Here is a 14,101-nt window from a genome sequence, read left to right on the forward strand (position 1 = left end):
AATTCTTGAGTTGATCACCTCTCTAGTGCATCTGCAAGTCTTTGGAACTGGGTGGCATGTTCTTCAGCTCTGTATACCAAGTCAAGCACTCCTCTCACAGACATCTGCATCACCAGCTCATCCACGTGATGTCGTAGTTTGGTGCTCCACAGGACCAACCCATCCTGGTGGACTTCCACATTCTGCAAAAAAATTGTTTCCCTTTTTTTTGTTTTTGTTTCACTAGCAAAATAAACTTGAGAATCTCTAAGAGGATGTTAAAACTTAAGGACTTACAAATGTAGAGTTCTCTACATCATGGGCAAGAGCAGCAGCATCATTCAGTAGGACGTCCCCTTCTTTAATGAGCATGGTTGAGACTTCTTCACCTTCCTTTATTTTTAGCTTTTTGTCCTATAGCATAAATCAAGTGTTTTACAGCAGGCTGATAAGCCAGCTATACTGATGAGTTCACATAACATAATATTGTGGTTTTCAAACATGGGTCTGGTTTCCTTTAAATTTTTAAGGTATCACATATATTAAAACATTTAAATATGTTTAAAAATGTAAAATATCAGCTTTTAAACACAATCACATATTTGGTATTTCTTAAGCAGCAACACTGACTGTCCAGTCTTACATTTAACTCTGCCAGGTTGCTGGAGATGAGGGGAAACAAGCGATGGGTCTCATTGATGTTAGCAAGTGCCTCCTTCACCAGGTCCTGGGCATCCTGCAGTCGGATGTTCTGCTTTGATAAGAACTGGCTGGCATTTGTTATCAGTTCAGCAAGTTCCTGCTGGGGTCTGAGATACTCTTTCTGAACCTGGGTCAGCAACTTTTCTGCAGATCTGAAAAAGGAGAGGAATCAGAGCTTGAAGAATCAGCAAAGAAGGAACTTAGGCGTAGATTTCTTAAGGAGAAAATGGTGTCATGTGAAATTAACTTATATGCATTTTCCTACTAAAGTCTGCCATTTTTTTCTAGAATAGCATACATGGCGGTTTAGTTATTCATCTTACCACACAAAATTATGATTGCCTGGGGAGGGGACAGTAATACAGTTCATAAACTTTGCAGGTAAGGACTAGAGGGAAAAGGGGTGAGTATGAATCACATTTGTTTGGACTTGATTTGGGACATACCCACCCACATCAAAATCTCTGTGAAACTTTCCTCTGGGAGTACTCTATATCCTAATTGCAGTGATTCATATTTTGAATGTAGGATCAAAACATCATTTACAGGGATTGGCACTGGAAAGAAACAAGTAACCAGAACTGAAAGACATACATGCAAGAGTCCAGAAAAGTTTAAATCTCAAATAAAAATAAAGAGTCTCATTAAAATGAACACTGATATGAACAATCTCTGCTGTTATATTTTTAATCGGCAACAGAGATTATCAGGCAAATATTAAATTCTCCAAAATCTGTCAGCTGTTAATTGCTTCAGCCATTCTATTTGGGAATATTTGCATCTTCATTTGAACACTTTCCAGAACTGAAGGAACAGAAATTATAATTATCCTGGAAGTCTATTCCTTCATTTCTCCTCATTTCAGCACATATGCTGAACATTGCAACTCCTGAAATGGTATTTTTACATAAATGTTTGTCCTTGTTAATCTGAGTGCATATAACATAGATCTTTAGCCAAAGTGAAAGAAACCTACTTTATTTCACAGTTATTCACAGCAAAATGCATTCCATCTTTCTTACTGAATAGCAGATGTGCATTTGCATGTATTTCCTAAAGTCAAAAATTCAGTCCCCTCAATCAGAAGCCACAGCCTTAAAAAAATTACTAGATCTAAAGTATTTTACAAGTCAATAATGGCTTCTGTTTCAGCACAGAGTAAAAAGGTTATATTCCAAATTGTCTGGGGCCTTTGCCTTTCATGGCAAATGTGTGGAGACCTCAGTTACAAATGTTGCCTAAAGTACATTATCACAAACTCAGTCCACTGTGAGTCATGTGGCAACATCTACTCTCTAAAAAACAGACTAGCAAGCTGCTTATTTAAATAATTTTTGAACTTACAGCTGCATTTCTTAAGAAATTCTGCAGAGGAAACAACCTTATAGAACTTATTAGCTCTCTTCTTCAATCTGTCAAGGGGCCCTTATCAGAGAGCTTTCAGAAATTTCAACAGAGACTATAATTGAAAAAGTTAATTTGCAAACACCTTCTATAACAGCTCAAAAGCTGTTGATGTTGAAAGTCAGAACATGCTGTTACTATGGAACAACACATCTGAAGACACATTTGAAGTTCCTAATAAGAATAAATGGTACATTTCTGGTCCATTTTCATGTCTGTATGGTTTCTATACAGTTCTATATTCAGCAGAAGAGTCTGCTGAACAAAATGAGACATGCTACCAACACAAACACTCTACCCTGCTTAATCCAAAGCATTTAAAAAAAAAAAAAAAGTCAAATTTTCAGAAATATTCTACTCTGGTCTAAATCCCGGTCCCTGAAGCCAATGTTAACATTCCTACAGGTTTTGGTGAGATAAAGCATTAGTTAGTATTCCTGAAAGTGGAACAAAAAATTTGCTGACTTTTGGAACAGTAATTTTTTTACCTTGCCAAGTCTGGCAGTAAGCACTAATAGCAACTATGAAAGCCATTTCAAAATAGCCTTCAACTGGGGACAAATCAAGACATCAGAATACAATCCTAAGCAATGGCTCAGAATGCTTAAAAAAATGCCTTGGTTTTATTTGCAGGTCTTTGTGTCACATATTCCAGTGACAATCAATTGTCATGTCCTTCAGCAGGCCTGACATGTCCTGAGCTTGCAATTGACTGAGACAGTTTTCAGCCAAAACCAACACAGAGACATGTATTAGGGTCAGATCTGAAAGAATCTGAAATCAGTGAGTCTTTTGACTTATTGCAAGGGAGTTTTGTATCATCTCCAAGTTAACAGGCTTTACTATTGATTTTACAGACTTCTAAAAGACTTTATTATTGATTTGTATCACATGGGATGACAAAGTATCTCCAAATCATGTAACTTCAAAGCAAAGTTCACATAGCTCCACCTGGGCTAACTATCGCGCTGCCACCTATTATGGCAAAATATTTCTCCAGATATCTCTTCAAAAAAGCAGTGTTGCATGGCAGAGACATATGTGAAATAAAGTTTTTGGCAGAACAGGCTTACTTTAGGACTGTGGTTGCATTATGGTGCTGCTGAACAAAATCCTTCTTGCGCAATGCATCCAAAAGGGCAGAAATATCATCCTGCAGGCTCTGAGATGTAGCATTTGACAGTGGCAGATCCAGGCCCAGTGTTTCATTTAGTGACAAAGCAACTTCAGCAAGTACTGAGTAGGAGAGTAAACAATTTAGTCATACCATCAGGAAAAAAAAAAAAAGAACATATTTGAATCCCCTGTGCAAACTGTAGCATTCCCCATGTAAATAGGATTTTAGGAGTTGCAAAGGACATATCCTTACTAAATTTTATAAAGAAATGGAAATATCTTAAAAACAGGATACCTTTGATGGTTGTATGCACTGTGTCAATAAAGCCAGTCAGTTCTTGACTTTTATTCCTGGTTTTCTGAGTCATTGTGTCAAGCTGTTGAGCTTTTTTCAAAAACCTAGTTGTCTAGAATAAAATCAGAGATTATATTTGACAGTTCTCCTAAAACACTGATTAATTACTGACACTTTCTATGGTTTTTATGCTTTTTTTTTTTATACTGAGAATATTTCAGTTTAAGGAAACAATGCTTTTTGGTAAGGTAGATCTAACTGCTTTACAATTCTCTAATGCTTCCATTCTTGCAGATGCCTTAATTGTGTTTAAAGTTCCGAGACTCTCAGATCAGAGTTATCATTATTTCCATAATCAGTAAGCTCATAATTAGCAAAGCTGTTTCTTTAACTAAGTAAATATTATATAATTTTTTTAGCTACAACTAATGTTTGTTAAGAAAATCATGGTTCTGGATACATTAATATTAATGCAATACAATAACAACACCCAGTGGAAACATCTGGTTAGATTCTCTATACATGGCCAGAAAATTATAAGAACATTTGTTCAGCAAATGAGATCTAATGGCTGAAGTACTATGGTCTATGTCCTGTCTACAATTATTCTCCTGTTAAGACTGGATAAAGAATACAGATGTTATCTATCTTTCCTTTGAGACTTTAATAGATTTATTTCTCCTGAGATCATTTTAAACATAATACTACAGGTATCAAGGACTTTTTGGTGAACATCCAGCTACGATGTAACTTTTAATTAGCTCCACATATGAGGAAAATAATTCACTCTCTCCAGTTTTAGGACATTAAATGAACACAGTACTAAAAAACTTTTAACTTTAACAGAAACCATGTAAATCTCCTAGACAATGTCATAAACCACTGTCATTTGCAGAAGATTTCCACAAAGCAATTAACTCCCCTTTTCAAGAAGACTACAATATGGACTGAATTCTTTCAATGAGCTCTACAGATTTTAAATAATTTCTGAACAAGTCTCTAGCATTACACTATTATGCTATGAAATTTCAAATTATCTCTCCAGACAGGCTAAGAATAAAGAAGCCAGCACCTACCTCTTCATGCAAGTAATCAATTCCTCCTGATAAATTCAGAAGATTTTCTTTTGCTGTATCTAATGAGTAAGTTGGGTCTTCTCTAGGAACTATAGACCTCTATAAGAAATGAGAAGTGACAGCTCATTGTAATTTGAAGACTTTGTTGTGGGTCCAGAAAAGTTGGGAAGAAAGTAACTATGCACACTATTTAGACTATTTATATGTCTGAAAGGACTGATTTTCAAAGCACACAAGATGACAAAGCAATTACATACATACAGTTCATGCAACACAGTGTACCATTTCTTTAAATAAGCAAGAATCCAGATGTGTTGGATTTTTAATTGAGTAAAAAGGAAGGAAGCAACAGTTCTGCATTCCTGATTCTCAATTTCTCCACAGTCTGAGCTGCCCAAATAAACTACTTTGAGGAGTTCCAAGGCCATTCAAATTAAATATTTCATCCAGTCCTAAAGCTGCTATCATTTCAGCCGCTGCTCCTATCAGAACAGTGGCACTAGCGTGTATCTGTGAGGATGACCCTGGAGATCAGCAGTCCTCTGGGTCCCTTTGTCAATGAGAAAGAATAATAGGCTGTATTTGCCTTCAAGGTCACCTCAGACCTGCTCCATACAGCAATAAATAGGTCATTGTACCCAAGTCTATTATGTTTGATACAGTCAAGGACTGCAACAGAATACCACTTCTCTAAAGATGCAAAGAAACTCAGGGCATTTCTTACAGGGAGAACAAGTCCAGGAAAGGTTATTTTTTGATTTCAGATGTTTCAGAGCCAATCACTGTAAATACCATAATAAATTATATATATATACACACACACACACACACACACATGCAATATATATACATACATATAAGTAAAATCCATTTTTTTAAAAGGTAATACACAAGACTATCCAGCCTTGTGTCAAATGGAAATTTCTAAGTCTTTTCCTCAGCATGAAAAACAAGTGAAAGAGAAAGCTAAAGCTTTTAAGCCTTAAAGCTCAGCAGGTTTCTTTAAAAGCTTAGCTCAGAAAAGCAGGATAGGACAGCAACAAAGTTTAGGTGTATCAGGACAAGTAAAGCAGGAGGGTTTAACTAGAAAAACAGAACTACTGAAATCTTCTAATGGACAATCTGATTTGATAACGTTGTCATCACCAAAGGACCCACAGAAAGGTACAAAAAAGAGGAAATAGTCGAGTTCCTGAGCTACCAGCATGAGGCAGAGGCAACGCAGTGAGGGGACAGCCCTTCAGGGAAGATCTGTAATTCACAGAAATAACCGTGGGGATGTTCTGGCCTCCAGCCACAGTTTCTTTGGTACAAGGCAAAAGGCAACATAATCTTTAAATGTCCAGAAAAAGGGGAATACCTGCTTCCAAAGAGAGAAAGATTAAAGACTATCAACTTACCCCCACAATTCAGTTGTTTCAAAAACACCATGGCCCGACATAAACAAAATTACATGAATCACAAGAAGTTTTATATCACTTTAAGCACTCCACTTCCAAGACAGTGACATCTGGCTTTGATTTAATTTTAATATTGAAAAAATGTATCTACTAAAACTTAAAAAGTAAGAAGTAAGTAGAAGTTTACTTAAGTACTTAACATCAACTTACTACAAACTTATTATACTTAAGAAAGTTAAGCTTACTTAAGAAATAAGCAGAAATTTAAAATGCCCTTATTTTTACCTAATATGTGACTTTTCTTTGCAATAAAGTGCTCAATAAAAACTGCATATGAATAATGTTTCCAAGTAAAAGATGATGGTGCAGAAGCAAACAAACACAAACTAATTATAGAAAGCAAGTGAATTCTATCCTTGAAGTATTACAATAGTTCAGTACACTTATGCCTTAGGACATAAAACAAGGGAAGCATAGCTGAAGCTTTCAAACTAAAAGGTTAGCAACTAAAATTAAAGGATAAGAGTACCTCTGCTGAAGCATAAACATGTAATTTAATCAAGTTTGCCATCAATTATTGTAACTATTAACATTTTGAAGTACACTGATTGGAACTCATTCTGCCTTATATCTTAAACAGAAGAAATTATAATTCAATATTTTAATTTGCTGAATTTGGCAGTGCAAAAAGACTCACATTATTTTGATTTTCCTGTGGTATGGTGAAATACAAAGAAGATAGCTTTGTTTCTGACTCAGAGCTTTCCTGCTTGACTATTACTGAGAAGATGCTTACCAAGAAGTGTGCTTATTTTTAGTAGCCATGAAAAAGGGAGGTTCCTGTTTATCTCTGTTTTTGTGCAGAGGCCACATGAAGCTATTCCTCAGCAATGACCTTCTACAATCACAAAAAGTGGTATTTCATGCTTTGTTTAAGGGGGGGAGGAGCTGAAGGAAAGTTAGCCCCAGGCAGTCTGAAAGTGTCCAACACTGAAATGTTCCACCTAACTTTAGTGTCCTGAGATGAAGGATAGAGTAAAGCACTTGGATTGCCACACAGCCAAAAAGAAAGCAAACTGCTGCATCCCAAGCACCCTTGCAAAGGAAAAGCAGCATATCAGTCCAGGGAAGGACCCAGGGAACTCTAGGGAAACAGCCTCTGGATCTATGCCTTTGCAGCTCTTTAGCAAAGGGACCAACAAGGGAGAAGACCTGGCCTGCTGTTTCTATTTCACCGCTGAAAGTTAATCCCCTTGCAATCCAGACTTAAGAATGCACTTAATCTACACAAAGCACATACATAAAGGACCTTCAGAAATCCGACTGGTGATTGAAAAATATATAAATGCATTTATTTAAGTGCCAGAGCAACAGATGAAAATAAACTTATACAGGCAGCCAAATAACTTAAGGTATATTTCCACAGCAAACATAATGGTCTTAATCTGGTATCACTTACACATATTCAAGCTATGAACTTCAAGAGGCCTTCTGTCAAATTACTAGCACCTGTGGGTGGCTGCAAGTTTTGCTTTAAAAGCGTGACTGACTATTTCTGCTGTTTATGTGTTCATTTACCTTCAGATGTTGTGTTGCATTCTCCAGCTCTGACAATATCCCATAGGGTACACGGTCAATACCAGTGAGGTTCACTGAAAGCATGGCCTCATCGAGGTTGTCCAAACTGTTTAATAAAACTCCTGTGCAGTTGTCATCACAAGCTAAATAAAAAATTTAAGGAAGCAGTATTAATATTAAAATGAAGGCAAAAAATACTGCACGTTTGATTTAGACAGTATGTGCCTTCATCTTCTGAGTTAGAAGTGATAAAGTATAATAACTCTGAATGTACAGATTTGTAGTCTTGCCTTTCCCTTCTTGCCCAAGAGTGAACGTATTCCAAATACATTCTCCTTAAGCTAGCACACATTAGAACCCTATTGGTCCTGCTAACTATTGAGCTGCTTGCTGCATTTTAAGCTTATTGAGCCTATTTAGCTATTTTGCCACAAATCCATGTTGAAGCCACTCAGTCAAACAGGTATGGCAGACAGGAAATTCAAGCCTACAGTCCTGTAATTCCATTTATTTCTCATATTTTTTTATTTATACAAAATAAAACCAGAGTTCTAAATCCTGATTCATTACAGAAGCAGATTGCTGTACTAGATGTGCCTTTCTGCTACTTATACTCTCATAAAGAATTACAAGAGTAATTATTGGGGGAATATGACTTATTATTGGTGGAGAATGCCCATAAACCTGGCATAATCCCAAAAGTATTATTACAGCAAACTCATATCCAAAGGGTCAATGACATAGGAATTCAAGATTTTGCAATAAATAAGATATTATACAGTCAGCAAAAGTCTTAAAATTATCTTTCCTTAAACTTGCTCGTAACACTAAATAAGCCAGTTTAAGGATTAACTGCTTGGCTGACGTTATGATCTCTATTGTATTTTCCTCTGCGTTCAAAGAACGGCTGAGGTTGGATGAGACCTCCAGAGAACATCTTCTCCAAACTTCTCTGTTTTACAAAAATAGTAAGTTGTTAAGGTTTCTGTTGCAGTGTGATGTCATGGTTTGCCTCAGATATCCCGGGCTCCTCCCTGATAATTCCCTGCCAGGTGCGTCAGTCACATCTCCTTCCCCCTCCCTTGCCCCCTGCTGAGCATTGCCTGTCAATCCTGGCATTACAGAAGGGCATCGAGTGATTGGCAGAATTCAAAAGATGCCTTTCAGCCCTGGGGGACATTGGGCCATCCAGGTGTCTTTTGTCCCTTGAGACCTCCCCTCCCATACCTGGTTGGTGGTCCCCGTGTTCCTTCCCTCCCCCTCTCTCCCAGTTAAAAGGGCAAGCAAATCACGTGGTTCAGAGAGTTCTGTTGGAGTTGTTGCTGGATTCAGAGGCCTGTGGGCCAGGAATAAAGCTCTTGATTGAAACCCTCCGTCAACTGACTCCTTTCCTTCACCACCACCTTAAAGCTTCTCCCCCAGAGGTAAACCTGAGGACCACCAGAGCTCCTGCATGCCTGGACTTGCCTCCAAGTGCCCAGCTGCAGCATCCAGGTAGCCAAAGGTGTCTCTGGGGTGAAAACACCACAGTGCCACTATTTGGTCAAGCAAGAAGGGCCAGACAAGCTCAGGTATGTCCCAGTCTGGCTATATTGGTAATTATTCCAATAGGTTTTTTTTCTTCACAGAAAGTACAGGGCCTGACATCATAAACTCATCCAGGGAATAACCACGTGCACATAAATACCACTGGAGCAGACCACAGCCCCTTGGGAAAGCAAACAATTTAAAAGCACCTACAGACACACTCGTCCTCCTCCAGAAGGTGCCTGGGCTCACACTCCTGGCAGAGCTGTCCCGTCACCCCCGGCTTGCAGAGGCACTGCCCAGTGGCACCGTCGCAATTCCCGTGAATGGAACCGCCCGGATTGCACTGGCACACACGGCAGCTGCCACCAGGGAGCTGGGGGGCACCGTAGTAGCCAGGGGAGCACCTACGGGGAGGAATGGCACACTGAACATCACGGGATATTCACAGTGACATCAGATGTTACATGTACTGACAGCTTGGGGTTGTTAATAAGTTTAACAGTAACTAGCAAATCACTTTAATCCTTGAGCGCTCATTTATACACTTATTTATGAACATTGAATAATCTGAGTGCACATATGGCTCATATTAACCAAACTGCTCTGGGGAGCTGGAAATAAATTGGACACCATGTGTAACTCACCTTTCGCAGTACTGTCCCTCATATCCTGGTAGACAGGCATCACAGTGGTAATCATGAGCACCTTTCAGGACACAAGTGGGACTAAAACTAGAGAAAGGATAAACAAATACCTGGTATCATATAAATAAAAGACCATACAAAGACATAACACCTTCAGTCACGGGGTAAATACTGTAAGCAACAGCCCCTTCTGTTTAATCTGATTGCTTTTCTCTTGAATTTGTACTTTAAATTAGTTAAGTTTGCTTTCTCAATGCAGCTCCATTACTGCAGAACATGCTAGAGCCCATTATGGCCTTCCTTTGAAAAGGTAATACAATGTAAAATGGATGCTGTATGATATGGCTAATGCATGTATTTAACTGAGACTTGCACGAAGACACCAGAACTGCTAGACTCTCATTCTGACTCAATTATATAAATGAAAACAACAAATATGCTTCTTAAGCTTCTGAAAAAACCCAGCCCGTAGTGCATTTTGTTTTTCAAAATACAATGTTAACTGTTCCTCTACTAAACAAGCATATGTATAAATTTCAGACAAAAGAGTATTTGCTCTTCCCCGTGGACTGATCTTATGAAAAGTTCCTGCATTGAGTGGGGATGGCTTGAATCTTTGTAAATACAAAAGTGCTGTTCTCTGAATGAAAAAGGAGACTCACATTTGATACTAAAGAATGTCACAGCAACTTAGTCAACTATCTATAAAACAGTCTATGTGTCTATTATAGTCTTAGAGAAAAAATTGACTCATTTATCACCTAATCTTTTTATTTTAAAATTTCATAGAGTTACTAGTACAGCTCAGAATGCAAGCTCCATTTACTAAATAAAAATAGGCAGCACTCAAATGTCTAAAAATTAAGGACACATAACAATAACCAACCCCTACTGCCATAGAGTAGGAGGAGCAGGAGTAGGAAGTTAGACATACAACACAAGAAATGGGAATGGTAAAATGTGCACTGGATTTAATAAGTCGTGGTTACCTGACAGGGTTGGCTCTGGGACAGGCACAGGGAGAGCAGTCATTGGCAGATCCAGTTACTTTCCCGTAGTAGCCTGGGGCACAGGCACTGCAGTAATCACCAACTGTGTTATCTCTGCAGTTCTGAGACACAAAATTCAGATGGTTTAAAACAACAACAAACAACAGGAGTAACTTTATCTACTTTATCAATACATGTGTACAGTTTCTAACAATGATCTCTACATGTCACTACCCCCTGGTCAGCATTCTCTGAGTGAAAAAACTTTTTATGCAAACAGAATGCCAGCATATTTTCTCTTATGTGAATGCCCCTTCAGGCAGGCTGACCTAATTTCTTTTTTAAATTTCCATAAAGTCTATGTATTTTTGCTACTATTAATCAATTCAGGTCAGGACGTCACAGTACAAAACAAAAAATCCAAACAAAAGAAACAAAGAAACAAAAAGAAAAATTTAAACAGAATACTTGGCTTTTCTGTTTCAGTAATTCAGCAAATGCTGATGACTATCCCCAGTTAGGATTAACAGACACTACATTTTATTTGTCAAAAGTACTGACCAATAACCAGCGCTGTTAATATTAAAACACTAAACTGGTAAAATAAACACAGTTTAATTGACTAGTCCCCCAAGTGAACAAAAACATTTTTCTGCTTTCCCTCCCCTTTTTTCTTTTAACCTTTCTTTCTTCTTATTCTGTATTTCATATACCTGCTAGCGTGTATTTTAGGTTGGTTGGTGAGGTAAACAGTAGCATTGCAACCTTCTATTTTATGGGAGCAGAAGTCAGGTGAAAACCAGCTCTCTTGCCTACCCTACTCAGCTGGAAAGTCTGAGCAGTAATCCCAAGACACAGATGACCTGCTAAACCTCAACAAGGAACCGAGAGGAAGAATGATGAATATTCACCTCTGTGAAAGACCTATGCATCTTAGCCTTGCAAAAGTGAGAACTTTAGTTCTTACTCATGAGTTTGTACATACTTGTGTACAAACCTGAAAGCAAAAGAATGGCTTAGAAAAGCCTGAAGGACTAAGGAAACACTTAAAAAACTACCTTCAGGAATTAATTCAGCAGAAGTTGACTTTGAACTAACCCAGTCGCCACTGGAAAAATAAAACAGCTGGGGGAAAATAATCAGAAAAAAATACTAAGCAACGCCAGGGAATGGATTTAATATGCCTTATTTGGTTAGCTGAGAATTTGCTGTCCATAGCCTGTCAGACCATAAGAGAGAGGAAATTTGTTAAGCATATGTGACCCCTCTTTGCAACCTTTGGGATAAAATGAGAAAAGTGAGCAAATCAACTTAGCTGAGGCATATCCCTACAATACTGTAGTCTCTGGGCATTAAAAAAAAGCCTCATTTAAAGCTACCCAGAGGATTCTCTTCCTGAGAAAGAATTTACCTTTGATTTAAGTCTGTGGTGCAGTAGGGCTTACTGCATCCTTTATTCATTTTTTTGTGTGTGTTTAAGCAGACCTTGTCCAGAAGCCCAAAAAGTCTCACAGAAAAACAGACAAATTCTACCAATATAGAAGTAATATTAAAAGTAAAATTAAAACAAAAATAATTAATGATTTTGAGTATGTTAATGCCCCAAAATCTTGCTAATTTTATTGAATGGACCATAAGGGAAACTATTCAGATTTGCCATTTTTCAGAGTTGTGGGGAAGAAAAAAAATCACATTTTATCCAAGTAGTACAGCTGTATACTTCTCCTAACAACTTCTTGGACAGGTCACTGCCATTTCACTCAGGTGAAATCAATATAAGAATGTACAAGATGTACATACCAAGCACTTCCCAGTGTCAGGATCACAGGTTTCACTGTGGTTGTTGCACTGACATGGCACACAAGGCGCTATCAGAGTGTGAGGCTCTCTTACACTGAGTTCTGTATGCTTCCCCCTGTAGTGTCCTGGAGCACAGCTCTATTTGTAAGGAGAGTAAAGTAAAATTTTAAAGAAATTATCACAGCTATCAACAGCAACCACAATTTTAAAAGCCATTAAAGTAATTTTTTCTTTTTTTTTTTTTTTTTTTTTTTTTTTACTTTCACACTATTGGACACACAAAAAAGATTCAAGGGTTCAATACCTGGCAGGACAATCCAGTGTAACCAGCAGGACACCTACACTGCTCTACAAGATGAGCTGGAGGTCTGCCTAGATGCATTTCTTCAAACTTGACTGCAATTTCCATTGAGATATTTGCAATTCTACAAGATATATGCAGAAGAGGGTGTGAACATTGTAAGAAGCATGAAAACAAGATCCAGAAACATTTTCAGGCTTCAAGGGCAGGGCTACAATACATAATCTTCCATAATTTCCCATGCAAACTTCTCAAAAACTGAAGATTTTTTACTTATTTATGGAATTTAAGAATCTACAACCAAACATATCAGAAATTATTAAAAGTAATAAAGGCTGATCCCTCCCCTCCCGGTCTGGGAAACTTCCCAAACCCACCATGCAAGAGTATGTAATTCTTCATCAGAAATATTAGACAACTACATTTGTCTTGTGCCACAGCTTTGGACAGAGCTAACAAAAAGCTCTGTCCAAATTTGAGGGCACGTGAATCAAAAATAACACAAAACCTGGAGGTGGAATCAGACTTCTTCAGAGCTGTGAAGACATAGAGACATTGGGTTTTCATTGGATGCACCTTTGCTTGTCTTGTTTGTTTCCAGATTGACAGATGAAAGGATGCTATCCCCATCCCCTTCCTCTCATTAGTAACAGTTCTGGACAAAATGGTAATAAAATGCTACTATTCTGAGCTAGGACTATTTTATTACCACTGCCCAGAGTGTTTCAAGCTACAGGAGACACCTAGATTTGATGCAAACCCAAGAACTCAGGGGACCATGTGCCTCAACTGAAAAAAGAAACAGAAAATTCAACATCCCTAAAATAACATGGAAAAGGAGTATTTTAGAATATATAAATTATTTAACTATATCATCAGTCCTGCAGAACAGTGCATCAGCCTGTTCTCCTTTGTGTGTTTTGCTACCAAAGTAAGCAGCAGAGTCATTTAGTGTTTCACAAAAGATAATTCAAGAGCGATTTTGCTGCAATTAAAAGTCATTAATTTTTTTTGTCAGAGGAAGAGCAGAAGTCATAAATAGGAAATTGTAAATGTCTCTGAGGTAAGTCTTTACTGTATAGTTCAGTTGGGGCTATTTGTAAATTAAATTACAGTAAATGCAATACAATAAATAAATGCAGTCAGAGGTCGCTTTACCTGCTTTGCTGTAATCCTTGGCCATAAGCTGCCTTGATAAGGATGTATTCAACATTGCTGAGCACAGACATGAAGTCAGAACGTAAGACAGGCTCATCAGACACAGAGTTAAAATACTTCCAAGAATCC

At 37.9% G+C, this 14,101-nt stretch overlaps 1 protein-coding gene across 1 annotated transcript in view; it reads right to left on the reverse strand.

Annotated features, from left to right (window-relative positions):
• The window catches only part of LAMA1 (laminin subunit alpha 1), a 98,563-nt gene that overhangs the window by 25,261 nt on the left and 59,201 nt on the right, over positions 1-14,101 (reverse strand). The window contains exons 27-39 of the mRNA XM_005427379.2: positions 13,973-14,101; positions 12,818-12,938; positions 12,514-12,651; positions 10,714-10,835; positions 9,725-9,811; positions 9,291-9,484; positions 7,551-7,693; positions 4,573-4,671; positions 3,497-3,608; positions 3,159-3,321; positions 623-833; positions 277-393; positions 19-182 (exon numbers count right to left, since the gene is read on the reverse strand). Of these exons, the coding sequence (XP_005427436.2) occupies positions 19-182; positions 277-393; positions 623-833; positions 3,159-3,321; positions 3,497-3,608; positions 4,573-4,671; positions 7,551-7,693; positions 9,291-9,484; positions 9,725-9,811; positions 10,714-10,835; positions 12,514-12,651; positions 12,818-12,938; positions 13,973-14,101 (1,800 nt within the window). The remainder of the gene's footprint in view (positions 1-18; positions 183-276; positions 394-622; positions 834-3,158; positions 3,322-3,496; positions 3,609-4,572; positions 4,672-7,550; positions 7,694-9,290; positions 9,485-9,724; positions 9,812-10,713; positions 10,836-12,513; positions 12,652-12,817; positions 12,939-13,972) is intronic.

This window comes from Geospiza fortis, unplaced genomic scaffold (genome assembly GCF_000277835.1).
Source record: "Geospiza fortis unplaced genomic scaffold, GeoFor_1.0 scaffold471, whole genome shotgun sequence".
In the NCBI taxonomy this organism is placed as follows: Eukaryota; Metazoa; Chordata; class Aves; order Passeriformes; family Thraupidae; genus Geospiza; species Geospiza fortis.